Below are 18929 nucleotides of genomic sequence, written 5' to 3'. Positions count from 1 at the left end.
CAGAGACTGAACTGCCTTCTACAGGAGCAGAGGAGACGTGGCCAGATTCCTCCACATTGCTTCTACACAGATTCCTGTCGTTACAAGATACATCCATGGACACAACAGACGCTACACAATGGAGATACAATGTTGTAAGAATATCGGGGAACACTTACACCGCTCATTCCTGTCCTCCGGGCTCGACGACGTCTCTCTGTCCGATATCAGACCGGACACGGCAAACAGTTTCTTCCCAGCATCGTCCACTTTCAGTCCCCCGGGGGAACCTGTGGGGATCTGCGCCCCAAACTCATACTCTTTGCCATCGGCATCAGAGAAGCGCAGGTGCGGGGACTCCGTATCATGGCAGCTCTTGAGGCGTTTGGCCGGGGTAAATGCTGACTGATAGCTCTCCCGCTCCTCTGGGGAGGTGAAAGGCCGGAAGGCGCCCACACCGCTGTGGTTCAGCATGCTGATTGGGGAACAGTCTAAGTTCGGAGGGGCAAACTGAGGATGGAGGTGGAGAAGGGAAGGTGGAAAGTCACGGTTAGAGAAGGCTCCGGGGACACCGCCTTGTCTGTGGTACATCGAGGTGAAGGTGTACGAGCCATTGGTAAAAGGAATGTGCACCTCTTTATCCACTGATACAGGCACCCCAAAAGGTCGCGGCTGCTGGCAAGGTATGGAGGCGTCACGACTGGCCTCAGCGGTAGAAGCCAGCACCATCAACGCCGGGGACGCCAGCGGGTTAGGCAGGAAAGAAGAGTTCTCCATCTTAAAAGCAGCTCGGTGCAGATCCATCTCTGACACTTTGGTTCTGGCCAAATCGAAAATTTCGGTAAAAATTCCTCTAGAAGATGAGGCGACGGGATCTTCACACCAAGCAGGAAACGTCACTTCATTTCTTCCCAGCGAATCCTGCGTCGACACAACAAGAAAGCGAAAGAAAGACGTGAGCCCTGAGCGTTACGTGCAAAGATCAATACATAATTATTGTTTGTGTTAGTGCCATTTAGTCACTGATTCCCCTATACACAGCAATTATCCAGATTATCGGCCACATTCACAGTCCTAACACTGGGAGAAAAGGAGCTGGAGCTCACAGCGACATACACAGCGAGATACACAGCGAGATACACAGCGAGACACACAGGGAGATACACAGCGACATACACAGCGACATACACAGCGAGATACACAGCGAGATACACAGCGAGACACACAGGGAGATACACAGCGAGATACACAGCGACATACACAGGGAGATACACAGCGACATACACAGCGACATACACAGCGAGACACACAGGGAGATACACAGCAAGATACACAGGGAGATACACAGAGAGATACACAGCGACATACACAGCGACATACACAGCGAGATACACAGCGAGATACACAGCGAGACACACAGGGAGATACACAGCGAGACACACAGGGAGATACACAGCGACATACACAGCGACATACACAGCGAGATACACAGCGAGATACACAGCGAGATACACAGCGAGATACACAGCGAGACACACAGGGAGATACACAGCGACATACACAGCGACATACACAGCGAGATACACAGCGAGATACACAGCGAGACACACAGGGAGATACACAGCAAGATACACAGGGAGATACACAGAGAGATACACAGCGACATACACAGCGACATACACAGCGAGATACACAGCGACATACACAGGGAGATACACAGCGAGATACACAGCGAGATACACAGCGAGATACACAGCGAGATACACAGCGACATACACAGCGAGATACACAGCGAGATACACAGCGAGATACACAGCGAGATACACAGAGAGATACACAGCGACATACACAGAGAGATACACAGCGAGATACACAGAGAGATACACAGCGAGATACACAGCGACATACACAGCGAGATACACAGCGAGATACACAGCGAGATACACAGCGAGATACACAGCGATATACACAGCGAGATACACAGCGAGATACACAGCGAGATACACAGCGAGATACACAGCGAGATACACAGCGAGATACACAGAGATACACAGCGAGATACACAGCGAGATACACAGCAACATACACAGCGAGATACACAGCGACATACACAGCAAGATACACAGCGAGACACACAGAGAGATACACAGCGACATACACAGAGAGATACACAGAGAGATACACAGCGAGATACACAGGGAGATACACAGCGAGATACACAGCGACATACACAGCGAGATACACAGCGAGATACACAGCGAGATACACAGCGATATACACAGCGATATACACAGCGACATACACAGCGATATACACAGCGACATACACAGCCAGATACACAGCGAGATACACAGCGACATACACAGAGAGATACACAGAGAGATACACAGCGACATACACAGCGAGATACACAGCGATATACACAGCGAGATACACAGCGAGATACACAGCGACATACACAGCGAGATACACAGAGAGATACACAGCGACATACACAGCGACATACACAGCGAGATACACAGCGAGATACACAGAGAGATACACAGCGACATACACAGAGAGATACACAGAGAGATACACAGCGAGATACACAGCGACATACACAGCGAGATACACAGCGAGATACACAGCGAGATACACAGCGATATACACAGCGATATACACAGCGACATACACAGCGATATACACAGCGACATACACAGCCAGATACACAGCGAGATACACATCGACATACACAGCGAGATACACAGCGATACACAGCGAGATACACAGCGACATACACAGCGAGATACACAGCGATATACACAGCGAGATACACAGGGAGATACACAGCGAGATACACAGCGAGATACACAGCGATATACACAGCGAGATACACAGCGAGATACACAGCGAGATACACAGGGAGATACACAGCGAGATACACAGCGAGATACACAGCGATATACACAGCGACATACACAGGGAGATACACAGCGAGATACACAGCGACATACACAGCGAGATACACAGCGAGATACACAGCGAGATACACAGCGATATACACAACGAGATACACAGCGAGATACACAGCGAGATACACAGCGACATACACAGCGACATACACAGCGAGATACACAGCGATATACACAGCGAGATACACAGCGACATACACAGCGATATACACAGCGACATACACAGCGAGACACACAGCGACATACACAGCGACATACACAGCGACATACACAGCGACATACACAGCGACATACACAGCGACATACACAGCGAGATACACAGCGAGATACACAGCGACATACACAGCGACATACACAGCGACATACACAGCGAGATACACAGCGACATACACAGCGACATACACAGCGACATACACAGCGACATACACAGCGACATACACAGCGAGATACACAGCGATATACACAGCGAGATACACAGCGACATACACAGTGACATACACAGGAAGATACACACAGCGAGATACACAGCGAGATACACAGCGATATACACAGAGAGATACACAGCGAGATACACAGCGAGATACACAGCGACATATACAGCGAGATACACAGCGATATACACAGCAACATACACAGCGACATACACAGCGAGATACACAGGGACATACACAGCGAGATACACAGCGAGATATACAGCGATATACACAGCGAGATACATAGCGACATACACAGCGATATACACAGCGAGATACACAGCAACATACACAGCGAGATACACAGCGACATATACAGCGAGATACACAGCGATATACACAGCAACATACACAGCGAGATACACAGCGAGATACACAGCGAGATACACAGCGATATACACAGCGAGATACACAGCGACATACACAGCGATATACACAGCGACATACACAGCGAGATACACAGCGACATACACAGCGAGATACACAGCGACATACACAGCGAGATACACAGCGAGATACACAGCGATATACACAGCGACATACACAGCGAGATACACAGCGATATACACAGCAACATACACAGCGACATACACAGCGAGATACACAGCGAGATACACAGCGAGATATACAGCGATATACACAGCGAGATACACAGCGACATACACAGCGATATACACAGCGACATACACAGCGAGATACACAGCGACATACACAGCGAGATACACAGCGAGATACACAGCGATATACACAGCGACATACACAGCGAGATACACAGCGATATACACAGCGACATACACAGCGAGATACACAGCGATATACACAGCGAGATACACAGCGACATACACAGCGAGATACACAGCGAGATACACAGCGACATACACAGCGAGATACACAGCGAGATACACAGCGATATACACAGCGACATACACAGCGAGATACACAGCGATATACACAGCGAGATACACAGCGAGATACACAGCGAGATACACAGGGAGATACACAGCGAGATACACAGCGAGATACACAGCGAGATACACAGCGAGATACACAGCGAGATACACAGGGAGATACACAGCGAGATACATAGCGACATACACAGCGATATACACAGCGAGATACACAGCGACATACACAGCGACATACACAGCGACATACACAGCGAGATACACAGCGAGATACACAGCGAGATACACAGCGAGATACATAGCGACATACACAGCGACATACACAGCGATATACACAGCGAGATACACAGCGATATACACAGCGACATACACAGCGAGATACACAGCGATACACAGCGAGATACACAGCGACATACACAGCGACATACACAGCGACATACACAGCGATATACACAGCGACATACACAGCGAGATACACAGCGAGATACACAGCGAGATACACAGCGATACCCCAGGGTGCACAAACTTGTGACACAAAACGTTCTTTATGCTACTGTGCATATAAAAGCATCCTATAAAATACAATAATGCCATAAGAAAAGCTGCCGGGGAAGCCATAAATACATGTACACCCGTAAATATATGTACACCCGTAACTATATATACACCCATAAATACATGTACACCCGTAACTATATGTACACCCGTAACTATATGTACACCCGTAAATATATGTACACCCGTAACTATATATACACCCGTAAATACATGTACACCCGTAACTATATGTACACCCGTAACTATATGTACACCCGTAAATATATGTACACCCGTAACTATATATACACCCGTAAATACATGTACACCCGTAACTATATGTACACCCGTAAATATATGTACACCCGTAACTATATATACACCCGTAAATATATGTACACCCGTAACTATATATACACCCGTAAATACATGTACACCCATAACTATATGTACACCCGTAACTATATATACACCCGTAACTATATGTACACCTGTAACTATATATACACCCGTAACTATATGTACACCCGTAACTATATGTACACCCGTAACTATATATACACCCGTAACTATATGTACACCCGTAACTATATATACACCCGTAACTATATATACACCCGTAAATACATGTACACCCGTAACTATATGTACACCTGTAACTATATATACACCCGTAACTATATGTACACCCGTAACTATATATACACCCGTAAATACATGTACACCCGTAACTATATGTACACCCGTAACTATATATACACCCGTAACTATATGTACACCCGTAACTATATATACACCCGTAACTATATATACACCCGTAAATACATGTACACCCGTAACTATATGTACACCTGTAACTATATATACACCCGTAACTATATGTACACCCGTAACTATATATACACCCGTAAATACATGTACACCCGTAACTATATGTACACCCGTAACTATATATACACCCGTAACTATATGTACACCCGTAACTATATATACACCCGTAACTATATATACACCCGTAAATACATGTACACCCGTAACTATATGTACACCCGTAAATATATATACACCCATAACTATATGTACACCCGTAAATACATGTACACCCGTAACTATATGTACACCTGTAACTATATATACACCCGTAACTATATGTACACCCGTAACTACATGTGCACCCGTAACTATATATACACCCGTAAATACATGTACACCCGTAACTATATGTACACCCGTAAATATATGAACATCCGCAACTATATGTGCACCCGTAACTATATGTACACCTGTAACTATATATACACCCATAACTACATGTGCACCCGTAACTATATGTACACCCGTAACTATATGTACACCCATAACTGCATGTGCACCCGTAACTATATGTACACCTGTAACTATATATACACCCATAACTACATGTGCACCCGTAACTATATGTACACCCGTAAATATATGAACATCCGCAACTATATGTGCACCCGTAACTATATGTACACCCGTAACTATATGTACACCCATAACTGCATGTGCACCCGTAACTATATGTACACCTGTAACTATATATACACCCATAACTACATGTGCACCCGTAAATATATGTACACTCATAACATATATGTACACCTATAAATATGTGTCACATTGTGTAGACACAAATTACAAACACTGTATCAACTGCACACTATACACACTGTACACTCTATATATCAATTTATATCCACAGTGTACACACCATATATACAGTGCCTACAAGTAGTATTCAACCCCCTGCAGATTTAGCAGGTTTAATAAGATGCAAATAAGTTAGAGCCTTCAAACTTCAAACAAGAGCAGGATTTATTAACAGATGCATAAATCTTACAAACCAAAAAGTTTTGTTGCTCAGTTAAATTTTTATAAATTTTAAACATAAAAGTGTGGGTCAATTATTATTCAACCCCTAGGTTTAATATTTTGTGGAATAACCTTTGTTTGCAATTACAGCTAATAATCGCCTTTTATAAGACCTGATCAGGCCGGCACAGGTCTCTGGAGTTATCTTGGCCCACTCCTCCATGCAGATCTTCTCCAAGTTATCTAGGTTCTTTGGGTGTCTCATGTGGACTTTAATCTTGAGCTCCTTCCACAAGTTTTCAATTGGGTTAAGGTCAGGAGACTGACTAGGTCACTGCAACACCTTGATTTTTTGCCTCTTGAACCAGGCCTTGGTTTTCTTGGCTGTGTGCTTTGGGTCGTTGTCTTGTTGGAAGATGAAATGACGACCCATCTTAAGATCCTTGATGGAGGAGCGGAGGTTCTTGGCCAAAATTTCCAGGTAGGCCGTGCTATCCATCTTCCCATGGATGCGGACCAGATGGCCAGGCCCCTTGGCTGAGAAACAGCCCCACAGCATGATGCTGCCACCACCATGCTTGACTGTAGGGATGGTATTCTTGGGGTTGTACGCAGTGCCATCCAGTCTCCAAACGTCACGTGTGTGGTTGGCACCAAAGATCTCGATCTTGGTCTCATCAGACCAGAGAACCTTGAACCAGTCAGTCTCAGAGTCCTCCAAGTGATCATGAGCAAACTGTAGACGAGCCTTGACATGATGCTTTGAAAGTAAAGGTACCTTACGGGCTCATGTGGAACGGAGACCATTGCGGTGGAGTACGTTACTTATGGTATTGACTGAAACCAATGTCCCCACTGCCATGAGATCTTCCCGGAGCTCCTTCCTTGTTGTCCTTGGGTTAGCCTTGACTCTTCGGACAAGCCTGGGCTCGGCACGGCAGGAAACTTTCAAAGGCTGTCCAGGCTGTGGAAGGCTAACAGTAGTTCCATAAGCCTTCCACTTCCGGATGATGCTCCCAACAGTGGAGACAGGTAGGCCCAACTCCTTGGAAAGGGTTTTGTACCCCTTGCCAGCCTTGTGACCCTCCACGATCTTGTCTCTGATGGCCTTGGAATGCTCCTTTGTCTTTCCCATGTTGACCATGTATGAGTGCTGTTCACAAGTTTGGGGAGGGTCTTAAATAGTCAGAAAAGGCAGGAAAAAGAGATAATTAATCCAAACATGTGAAGCTCATTGTTCTTTGTGCCTGAACTACTTCTTAATACTTTAGGGGAACCAAACAGAATTCTGGTGGGTTGAGGGGTTGAATAATAAATGACCCTCTGAAAAACTTTTCCCAATTTAAAAAAAAAAATAAAGAAAGAAATAACATTCTTTTTTGCTGCAGTGCATTTCACACTTCCAGGCTGATCTACAGTCCAAATGTCACAATGCCAAGTTAATTCCAAATGTGTAAACCTGCTAAATCTGCAGGGGGTTGAATACTACTTGTAGGCACTGTATATACACACACATTGTACACATTATGTACACATACACAGATATTTATATATATCTCACATACACACTATACACACTATACATATATATCCACACTACATATATGCACCCTGTACACGATATCTATTTATATCCACACATTGTACACACATACATGTATATATATCTACACACTGTACTCACCATACATATATATATATAGCTACACACTGTACACATTATACATATATATATCTACACACTGTACTCACCATACATATATACACACATTGTACACACTATACATACATATATACACATACTGCACACATTATACATATACATATACACACTGTACACATTATACATATATATACACACTGTACATATATATATATATAATTACATACATTGTACACACTATACATATACATACACACATTATACACACCATACATATAAATATATACACACACTGTACACATTATACATATATATATACACACTGTACACACCATACATATATATACACACTGTACACACACACACATATATATATATATATATATATATATATATATATATATAATTACATACATTGTACACACTATACATATACATACACACATTATACACACCATACATATATATATACACACACTGTACACATTATACATATATATATACACACTGTACACACCATACATATATATACACACTGTACACACATATATATATATATATAATTACATACATTGTACACGCTATACATATACATACACACATTATACACACCATACACACCATACCACATATATATATATATATATACACATATTGCACACAATATACATATATACACACACTGCACATATACATTTCGAGTTGTCGTCTGAGCCGTGTCCGGACAGGTGACCACACATCCACACTAACTGTTTGCACACAGAACAATATTTGCAATAATTGATAGAAATGTAACAAATAAATAAAAACCAACAGATGTGGGTCGTGTGAATACCGGGCGCTCGTTAGCACTCGTCAGACACCCTACAGCGAGCTCAACCGAGAATAAGCGCCAACTGTGAAGAATTTCCCAGCGCTAACGATAAATGTCCCCTTATTTTTGTCGGCTGTTTTTGCCCTTTCACGGCAGACGATTCTCATTAGCAATCATTGTTATTGGAGAAGACATGTCCACGTCTTGTCCTGGCAGGAGGGTGCGTGCAGCCCCGTGGTCACATCATGTGGATGTACGAGGACACGAGGGGGATTGTCTGCTGCACAGATACACGCCGAGATATAGATTAAAGTGACAAGCAGATAAAAGCTTGTGGAAGAAAGATAACCAAATCACCGTCCTCGTTACACAAATCCTCTCCGGCCCTAATGAGCGATGACTCCCCTCTCGTTGGGAAGCACGGGCGGCATTAGCGGTAATTCTTCCCGGCCACAGAATGATCTGTTTGTTCTGGTAACAGCGGCTCTACATCTGGAGCTGACACTTTGTACCTGTCGCCTCCGCGTCCCCTCCGTCCCTCGCCTCATCCTGAGAGAACGGCAACTATTCTGCCCTCAGGGGACCGAGCCTTGGTTGTACCGTAATCCTGCTCTTCTACAACTCAGCGGGACATCTCTGAAAATTTACAGCAAATTTAAGAATTAAAAATAAAAAAATGAATATAATTATTCAGGAGGTCGATGAGGGCCCGAAGACGGGATGAGGACACGGAGCCCTACGGAGGCCAATCTGCTGCAGCCATGGAAGGGTTAACCCGCAGCCACTTTTCTTTCTAGTGAAGGTATTAATAAGCCGCCGTGTAAACAAACCAGGTTAGCGGGGCAGGAGGAACACCTTACTGGAACATATTGCTTTTCGCCCCTTCGGAGACCCATAAAAACATCTCTTTTTTTAAGTTTATCATATAAACCGCTGCGGCCTTTTCTTTTAAATCAAAGAGCAGAAGTTTAATAGTGAGGATGAAAGAGTTTATACTGAGCGAGCAGGACTCGGCCTAGAGAGCCGGAGCTGGTAAAACGGCGACATCATAAAGCACAAAGACCTAAAGACAAAGTCATCTATTCCTGATTAGTTTATTGGTGGAGCCCGGAATTGTCCAAACTGCAAAAAAGGGGAAAATTCTGTAGAAAAACAAACGTCCTAAAAGAAAGAACAAGACGCCCCGATGCCGGCCGCAGCAGTCATCCAGGGGACAGGAAAGTCAGGGCTGCCCATACTATACGACTACAGAGAAGGGGCACCCCAAGACCAGACCACCCCAAGACCAGACCACCACAAGATCAGACCACCCCAAGACCAGACCACCACAAGATCAGACGACCCCAAGACCAGACCACCACAAGACCAGACCACCACAAGACCAGACCACCCCAAGATCAGACCACCCCAAGACCAGACCACCACAAGATCAGACCACCCCAAGACCAGACCACCACAAGACCAGACCACCACAAGACCAGACCCCCCCAAGACCAGACCACCCCAAGATCAGACCACCCCAAGACCAGACCACCACAAGACCAGACCACCACAAGACCAGACCACCCCAAGACCAGACCACCACAAGATCAGACCACCCCAAGACCAGACCACCACAAGATCAGACCACCCCAAGACCAGACCACCACAAGACCAGACCACCACAAGACCAGACCCCCCCAAGACCAGACCACCCCAAGATCAGACCACCCCAAGACCAGACCACCACAAGACCAGACCACCACAAGACCAGACCACCCCAAGACCAGACCACCACAAGATCAGACCACCCCAAGACCAGACCACCACAAGATCAGACGACCCCAAGATTAGACCACCCCAAGATCAGACCACCCCAAGATCAGACGACCCCAAGATCAGACCACCCCAAGACCAGACCACCCCAAGATCAGACCACCACAAGACCAGACCACCACAAGACCAGACCACCCCAAGACCAGACCACCACAAGATCAGACCACCCCAAGACCAGACCACCACAAGATCAGACGACCCCAAGATTAGACCACCCCAAGATCAGACCACCCCAAGATCAGACGACCCCAAGATCAGACCACCCCAAGACCAGACCACCCCAAGATCAGACCTCCACAAGACCAGACCACCACAAGATCAGACCACCCCAAGACCAGACCACCCCAAGATCAGACCACCACAAGACCAGACCACCACAAGATCAGACCACCACAAGACCAGACCACCTCAAGATCAGACCACCACAAGATCAGACCACCACAATCTACTATCTCAGTTCTTCAGGGGCACAACATGAAACAACAGGACAGAAATGTGAAGACTCCAATATTGTTGTTGTTATTATTTATAATGGATACATTATTCATGTTTATAAATGTGTGATAATTTTAGAATAGTGATTTCTGGATGATTGCATAAATGTATATAACTATAGGTTCATATATGTACGGTATATAATCAAATGTAACTTATCACATGTAGTTATCTTTATTAGATGTACACTGATATTATATTGCTACTAATATATGTCTAGAGTTATTATTATTTATAATAGCACCATCATGGTTAAATGTAGGGGAATCCTGTCAGCAATATCTTACGGTCTAGAGTACAAACTATATACAATGTGGTTATTGTTTTATTTGCAGCTGAAGAGTGCCACAGTATATTAGCGCCACTGCCCTAAAAGGATAAAGGATATATATACACATACAGATAAATATAACATTAATGTATATATATATATATATATATATATATATATATATAAAGTGAAAAGATCATATATCATTATCATGTCTGTATATATATATGTATATATATATCCATCTATAAATATACATGCGTGTATTATTATAATTTTACATATATGAATATATATACCGTATATGTTTATATATATATATTTTTTTTTTTCTTTTTCATTTTTTGTTGGCCTCATACTATGGGCATCGAACGTTTGCAGTGACTTTTGCCCTGGCACGCCTCAGCCATCAGGTGTGTGTGTGTATGTGTATATATATATATATATATATATATATATATATATATATATATATATATATATATATATATATATATATATATATATATTTATATGTATATATATTTTTTGTTTTTGTTTTTTGTTGGCCTCCTTCTATGGGCATCGAACGTTTGCAGTGACTTTTGCCCTGGCACGCCTCAGCCGTCAGGTGTGTGTATATATATATATTTATATGTATATATGTATATTTATTTTTGGGGGGGGTTTTGTTGGCCTCCTTCTATAGGCATCGGACGTTTGCAGTGACTTTTGCCCTGGCACGCCTCAGCCATCAGGTGTGTGTATATATATATATTTATATATATACTGTATATATATATATTTTTTTATTTTTTTTTGTTGGCCTCCTATGGGCATCGAACGTTTGCAGTGACTTTTGCCCTGGCACGCCTCAGCCATCAGGTGTGTGTGTGTGTATATATATATATATATATTTATATTTATATGTATATATATATTTTTTTGTATATATATATTTTTTGTTTGTTTGTTTTTTGTTGGCCTCCTATGGGCATCAAACGTTTGCAGTGACTTTTGCCCTGGCACGCCGCAGCCGTCAGGTGAGTACATGATTCAGGACTCAGACCCGGGTATTGCAGCATTTCCGATGCCACCTCTATTAATTGTGCAGCTCAGCAGACACCCTCAGATTGCTTCCTCATTTGGCAGGCATCCGAGCACACATCAACCCTAAATTATCAGATTATATATCTCTCATTAACTTATTTTCTTGCTTCCAATTTTTAAATAACTCTCATGATAAGTTAAAAGAGGAACCAAGACAAAGGGAACAACGATGATGATGATGAGACTCTCCGACCTTCAGCAGTCTGACTTTTTTCTGTAACAGATATAAACCTTTGTTTTGGGGCTGCACTGAGTTATTTCCACAGCACAATCGTTAAGCTTCATGATCCTTTAACTCATCAAATGAAGTCCGTACTATTGAATATTCATTGGATCTACTGGAAATACAATGTGTCCTGATCAGAATCACAATCCAGAGCCGTCTTTGTCATTGCTGTGAATTGTGACGTTGGACAGATTTTAGCAAGAAATTAACAAATTGAACTAGATTCTCCTCAATGTCATAAAATATTTCTCTGTGATGTCTGGCAAAACCAGGAGACCAAACGAAGGCTCCGGCTGTAACGTCCCATTGTCTCGATTTAAAGACTGAGCAACAAACACAACAAAAGCTCCGGACAAATTCACACGACTGTGAGAAATTTCCAACAACTAAAAATGTGGAGTTTTTACCCATCAGCATGTTCTGTGCCTGCACCCACAGGAGGCTGAGAAGACGCAGCGCGCGCAAACCACAAGCCTTATGGAAATCTATAGTTAATACACTGTGAATGTCAAGATGTCATCATCCGAAACACAGGACCCTAAATAAGAAAAAACTAACAGACCTTCTTAATTAAAAAAATATGGATTGCAGGATAATCAGCCAGAGCTAAACACTGAACACCTCAGACGACAAAGCAGACGGGCGGCAGAAACCGATACACCATCATCCGACTGCTAGTATGCTGATTTTTTTAATTTAGCGCCCCGTGCAAATCCAGATTAAAATAACTCCGGCTATTGATCCGGGCAGTGGGATTGACATTAATTTTAGTTCACTTCTCACTTTGCAAAGGGATCAATAGTAAGTAATAAGGGCTGACATCCCAGCTGAATGGTGGAGAAAGAAGACTTGGACACAGCAATCGAAGAGGCAGCCATATAAATCATCAAATACTTTTCCACAGCATGAGACAAACTCTGAAGCGATGGCTTAACCAGCAATGTGAAAGGACCTAAACAAGAGGAGTCAAATCAGTGCACAATCTAAAAAATGTCTACAAAATGTATATATTTATCTTTCTATCAATATATAGATAGATAATAGATATAATGAGCAGCAAAGAAAAACAATTCCTAATATAGCATATCTGGCTGTATATCTATTTCTAAATATTAAGCAACATATCTATATGATAATATCTGATATATATATATATATATATATATATATATATATATATATATATATATATATATATACAGAGGGATTTGTTTCTATCTGTGTGTGTATGTATTTGAATTTCTCGTTTTGTATGTATATTTATTTTGTAATAAAGACTAAGTTGCTTAGAAGAATGTTGTAACACTTTATATTTAACAAATAAATAAAATAAATCCAGGACTGATGATTCTGAATGCTTGTGTATATGCTGTATATATATATATATATATATATATATATATATATATATATATATATATATATAATATTAGACGCCAGACTGTATATGTATATATATATATATATATATATATATATATATATATATATATATATATATATATATATATATATATATATATATATATATATATATATACACACACACACAGTCTGGCATGTAATAATATATATATATATATATATATATATATATATATATATATATATATATATATATATATATATATATATATATATATATATATATAGTATGAAATAACAAAATAGAAGAAATGTGTAAGAAAAGAATAGAAAAAATCAAGACATTAATGACGTCTTTTATATTGGAAATTGAAGGGTTCTATTTTATAAAATTTATCCATTGTAATCTGTCTGCTTTGTAAAAGAATCAAAGGCAGCAATAAAACCGCAGCCGGCATCGCCAATCTGTTTGTAAATGTTTAAAAATTTAAAGGAAAAGAAAATTTCCCCTTTTAATGGGTTTTCTGCACTTGAGTCGTTGCCAGTGAATTTTAAACAGGTTTATATAAAGTTGATAGAGCGTTTACACACAACAGGTTGCATTACTGAGGTCGTGTAATTATATGCAAAAGCCTGGAAAATGAATAAACACATTGTCTGTGCTTATAGGAGGGTGAGGAGAAGCCAGGTCCCCAGAAACCCCAAACTGCCCTGGAGCCCAGGACACGCAGCGACTCTGAACCTACAGCTCCAGCCGTTCTTCAGTGATAATTTAAATGTCATTTCACGAAGAAATAACTGAACCAAAAATAATACAAAATGATAAGACTCAACTTTTATAACAGGAGCAGTGACCAAATGTAAAAATGTATCACACCATAAATCTAGAAAATACATATAAAAATACTCACAATCAAATATACCCACACAATTCACAAATATACCCGCACAATTCACAAATATACCCGCACAATTAAACACAAATATACCCGCACAATTCACAAATATACCCGCACAATTCACAAATATACCCGCACAATTAAACGCAAATATACCCGCACAATTCACAAATATACCCGCACAATTCACAAATATACCCGCACAATTCACAAATATACCCGCACAATTCACAAATATACCCGCACAATTCACAAATATACCCGCACAATTCACAAATATACCCGCACAATTCACAAATATACCCGCACAATTAAACACAAATATACCGGCACAGTTTGCAAATATACCCGCACAATTAACAAATATACACACACAATTCACAAATATACACACACAATTCACAAATATACACACACAATTCACAAATATACACACACAATTCACAAATATAGATACAATTAAACACAAATATACACACACAATTAAACACAAAATGAACATCAGCACCGCTTCCATATATTCGCACCCGGCCGCCACACACGGGGACACAGATTATATTTGGAATGCTGAATTCTCCATTGTCTTTTGTGAAATCTGTTACATTGTATCCTCAGCCCAAGGAGCAGCTCAGACATCGGCGGCTTCTCTGCGATCTGCGCTCACTGCTCTGTTCTAACAAAGGGGAGAGGCGACCACCCCAATCTCCTGCGGGACCCCCGTATCACACACATCAATGCTTCCTGATGTCGGGACCCCCGTATCACACACATCAATGCTTCCTGATGTCGGGACCCCCGTATCACACACATCAATGCTTCCTGATGTCGGGACCCCCGTATCACACACATCAATGCTTCCTGATGTCGGGACCCCCGTATCACACACATCAATGCTTCCTGGTGTCGGGACCCCCGCATCACACACATCAATGCTTCCTGGTGTCGGGACCCCCGTATCACACACATCAATGCTTCCTGGTGTCGGGACCCCCGCATCACACGTTCCAATCGGTGCAGCAGAAGTTTCATGAAGGGTCCTGGCTCTCAGCCGGCGGCCGGATCTCTGGGGGTCTCCCCGGCACTATGGGGGCGCAGGTCCGCCGGCTTCCTGCTCAGGACAAGGTGTAAGGACCCTCACCGCTCGGGATCCGCTTCCCTCTTATTTTATTTACAAGACGTGACAACAATCGGCAGAAAAGCCCCCGCTGAGACCCCCTGTGTCCCCGGAGCTGCAGGAAGGAAGAGGCAACAAAGTGGCAACATTCTGCTACCCTGGGCCCGGCTCTATTAACCCCTGAGTGTGCGGGCACCAGCTGTGAGCGGAGCCGGAACCGACAGCAACAAAGTAGCAAAAGTGACTGAAATCTGCCGGAAAGCGGAGAAGAAGCAGCGACCGGGAGCCGCATGTGAGGACGAGCACCGGGGTATGCACCGGCATGCATGTCCATGGAAATAGAGTGCAAGCTCTGCAGCTCCTGGTATGCATGCCCCTGTATATAGAGTGCAAGCTCTGCAGCGCCTGGCATGCATGCCCCTGTATATAGAGTGCAAGCTCTGCAGCGCCTGGCATGCATGCCCCTGTATATAGAGTGCAAGCTCTGCAGCGCCTGGCATGCATGCCCCTGTATATAGAGTGCAAGCTCTGCAGCGCCTGGCATGCATGCCCCTGTATATAGAGTGCAAGCTCTGCAGCGCCTGGCATGCATGCCCCTGTATATAGAGTGCAAGCTCTGCAGCGCCTGGCATGCATGCCCCTGTATATAGAGTGCAAGCTCTGCAGCGCCTGGCACTCATGCCCCTGTATATAGAGTGCAAGCTCTGCAGCGCCTGGCATGCATGCCCCTGTATATAGAGTGAAAGCTCTGCAGCGCCTGGTATGCATGCCCCTGTATATAGAGTGAAAGCTCTGCAGCGCCTGGTATGCATGCCCCTGTATATAGAGTGAAAGCTCTGCAGCGCCTGGTATGCATGCCCCTGTATATAGAGTGAAAGCTCTGCAGCGCCTGGCATGCATGCCCCTGTATATAGAGTGCAAGCTCTGCAGCGCCTGGTATGCATGCCCCTGTATATAGAGTGAAAGCTCTGCAGTGCCTGGTATGCATGCCCCTGTATATAGAGTGCAAGCTCTGCAGCGCCTGGTATGTATGCCCCTGTATATAGAGTGAAAGCTCTGCAGTGCCTGGTATGCATGCCCCTGTATATAGAGTGAAAGCTCTGCAGCGCCTGGTATGCATGCCCCTGTATATAGAGTGAAAGCTCTGCAGCGCCTGGCATGCATGTCCATGGAAATAGAGTGCAAGCTCTGCAGCGCCTGGCATGCATGCCCCTGTATATAGAGTGCAAGCTCTGCAGCGGCAGGCATGCATGCCCCTGTCCATAGAGTGCAAGCTCTGCAGCGCCTGGCATGCATGCCCCTAGAGATAAAGTGCAAGCTCTGCATCCCCCCGTACATAGAGTGCAAGCTCTGCAGCCCCTAGAGATAAAGTACAAGCTCTGCAGCCCCTGTCCATAGAGTGCAAGCACTGCAGCGCCTGGCATGCATGCCCCTGTATATGGAGTGCAAGCTCTGCAGCGCCTGGCATGCATGCCCCTGTCCATAGAGTGCAAGCTCTGCAGCGCCTGGCATGCATGCCCCTGTATATGGAGTGCAAGCTCTGCAGCGCCTGGCATGCATGCCCCTGTCCATAGAGTACAAGCTCTGCAGCGCCTGGTATGCATGCCCCTGTATATAGAGTGCAAGCTCTGCAGCGCCTGGCATGCATGCCCCTGTATATAGAGTGCAAGCTCTGCAGCGCCTGGCATGCATGCCCCTGTCCATAGAGTGCAAGCTCTGCAGCGCCTGGCATGCATGCCCCTGTATATGGAGTGCATGCCCTGGATCGGGCGCCCTTGCAGGGTGAATGCCACAATTGTGAACTGTAATTGCCATAAAGTTGCGCCAGAAAAGTTCCACTTTCCGCCCTCCCCGGGGCTCGGCGCCCACCGAGACCCTACTGTACTCACCGTGCGGGGCTGGAGGGCGGCGGGGCAGGAGGGCAGGACGGCGGCGGGGCAGGAGGGCTGCAGGGCGGCGGGGCAGGAGGGCAGGACGGCTCCCTGGCTGCGGCTGGCTCCCCGGGAGGCTTTGCTTTGCATGTGATCGCAGAGCTGCGTGTGTCTGAGCGGATCCCAGTGACTGAGCTCCGGCAGCAGCAGAGCACACAGCGCAGAGCTCACAGCGCAGAGCCACAGCGCACAACACTCTGCTCTCACTGCTCTGCATACATTACAGGGCAGAGGAGGATGGGACGGGAGTGCAGAGCACACGGGGCTGTCCTAGAGGCGCCGCTGCCCCAGCGCTCAGGGGGGCTCCCTGCTGCCCCTCCACTGGAGGATCTGACCCTGCACCTTGTATTGTTCTCTGCTCACATGCCAGGACTCAGCCAGGTAGTATCTCAGATACTGACACTGGGGGGTAAAACGCTGCCACTAATCTGGCACGAGGGAGGGGGAATTCTCATCCAAAATGATCTGCTACTGATCGGATAATATCTGTCAATGATAATGGGGACTAAAAAGACACCAGGGAAATTCTATCTATCACTGAAGCTAGTAGGAATGGTGCTGGA

General features: G+C 44.2%; 1 protein-coding gene across 2 annotated transcripts in view; it reads right to left on the bottom strand.

Moving 5' to 3' along the window:
• The window catches only part of RNF220 (ring finger protein 220), a 335721-nt gene extending 317167 nt beyond the window's left edge, over positions 1-18554 (bottom strand). The window contains exons 1-2 of one of the 2 annotated variants that reach the window (XM_077277404.1): positions 18325-18554; positions 159-900 (exon numbers count right to left, since the gene is read on the bottom strand). In XM_077277404.1, the coding sequence (XP_077133519.1) occupies positions 159-900; positions 18325-18456 (874 nt within the window). In that variant the 5' untranslated portion in view covers positions 18457-18554. The remainder of the gene's footprint in view (positions 1-158; positions 901-18324) is intronic. The other variant, XM_077277403.1, reaches the window with a different exon arrangement.
• Positions 18555-18929: the final 375 nt, after the last annotated feature.

This window comes from Ranitomeya variabilis, chromosome 8, assembly GCF_051348905.1.
Source record: "Ranitomeya variabilis isolate aRanVar5 chromosome 8, aRanVar5.hap1, whole genome shotgun sequence".
Classification (NCBI taxonomy): domain Eukaryota; kingdom Metazoa; phylum Chordata; class Amphibia; order Anura; family Dendrobatidae; genus Ranitomeya; species Ranitomeya variabilis.
Note: the sequence above shows the minus strand (reverse complement) of the source record. Positions and strands in the feature narration are given on the sequence as shown.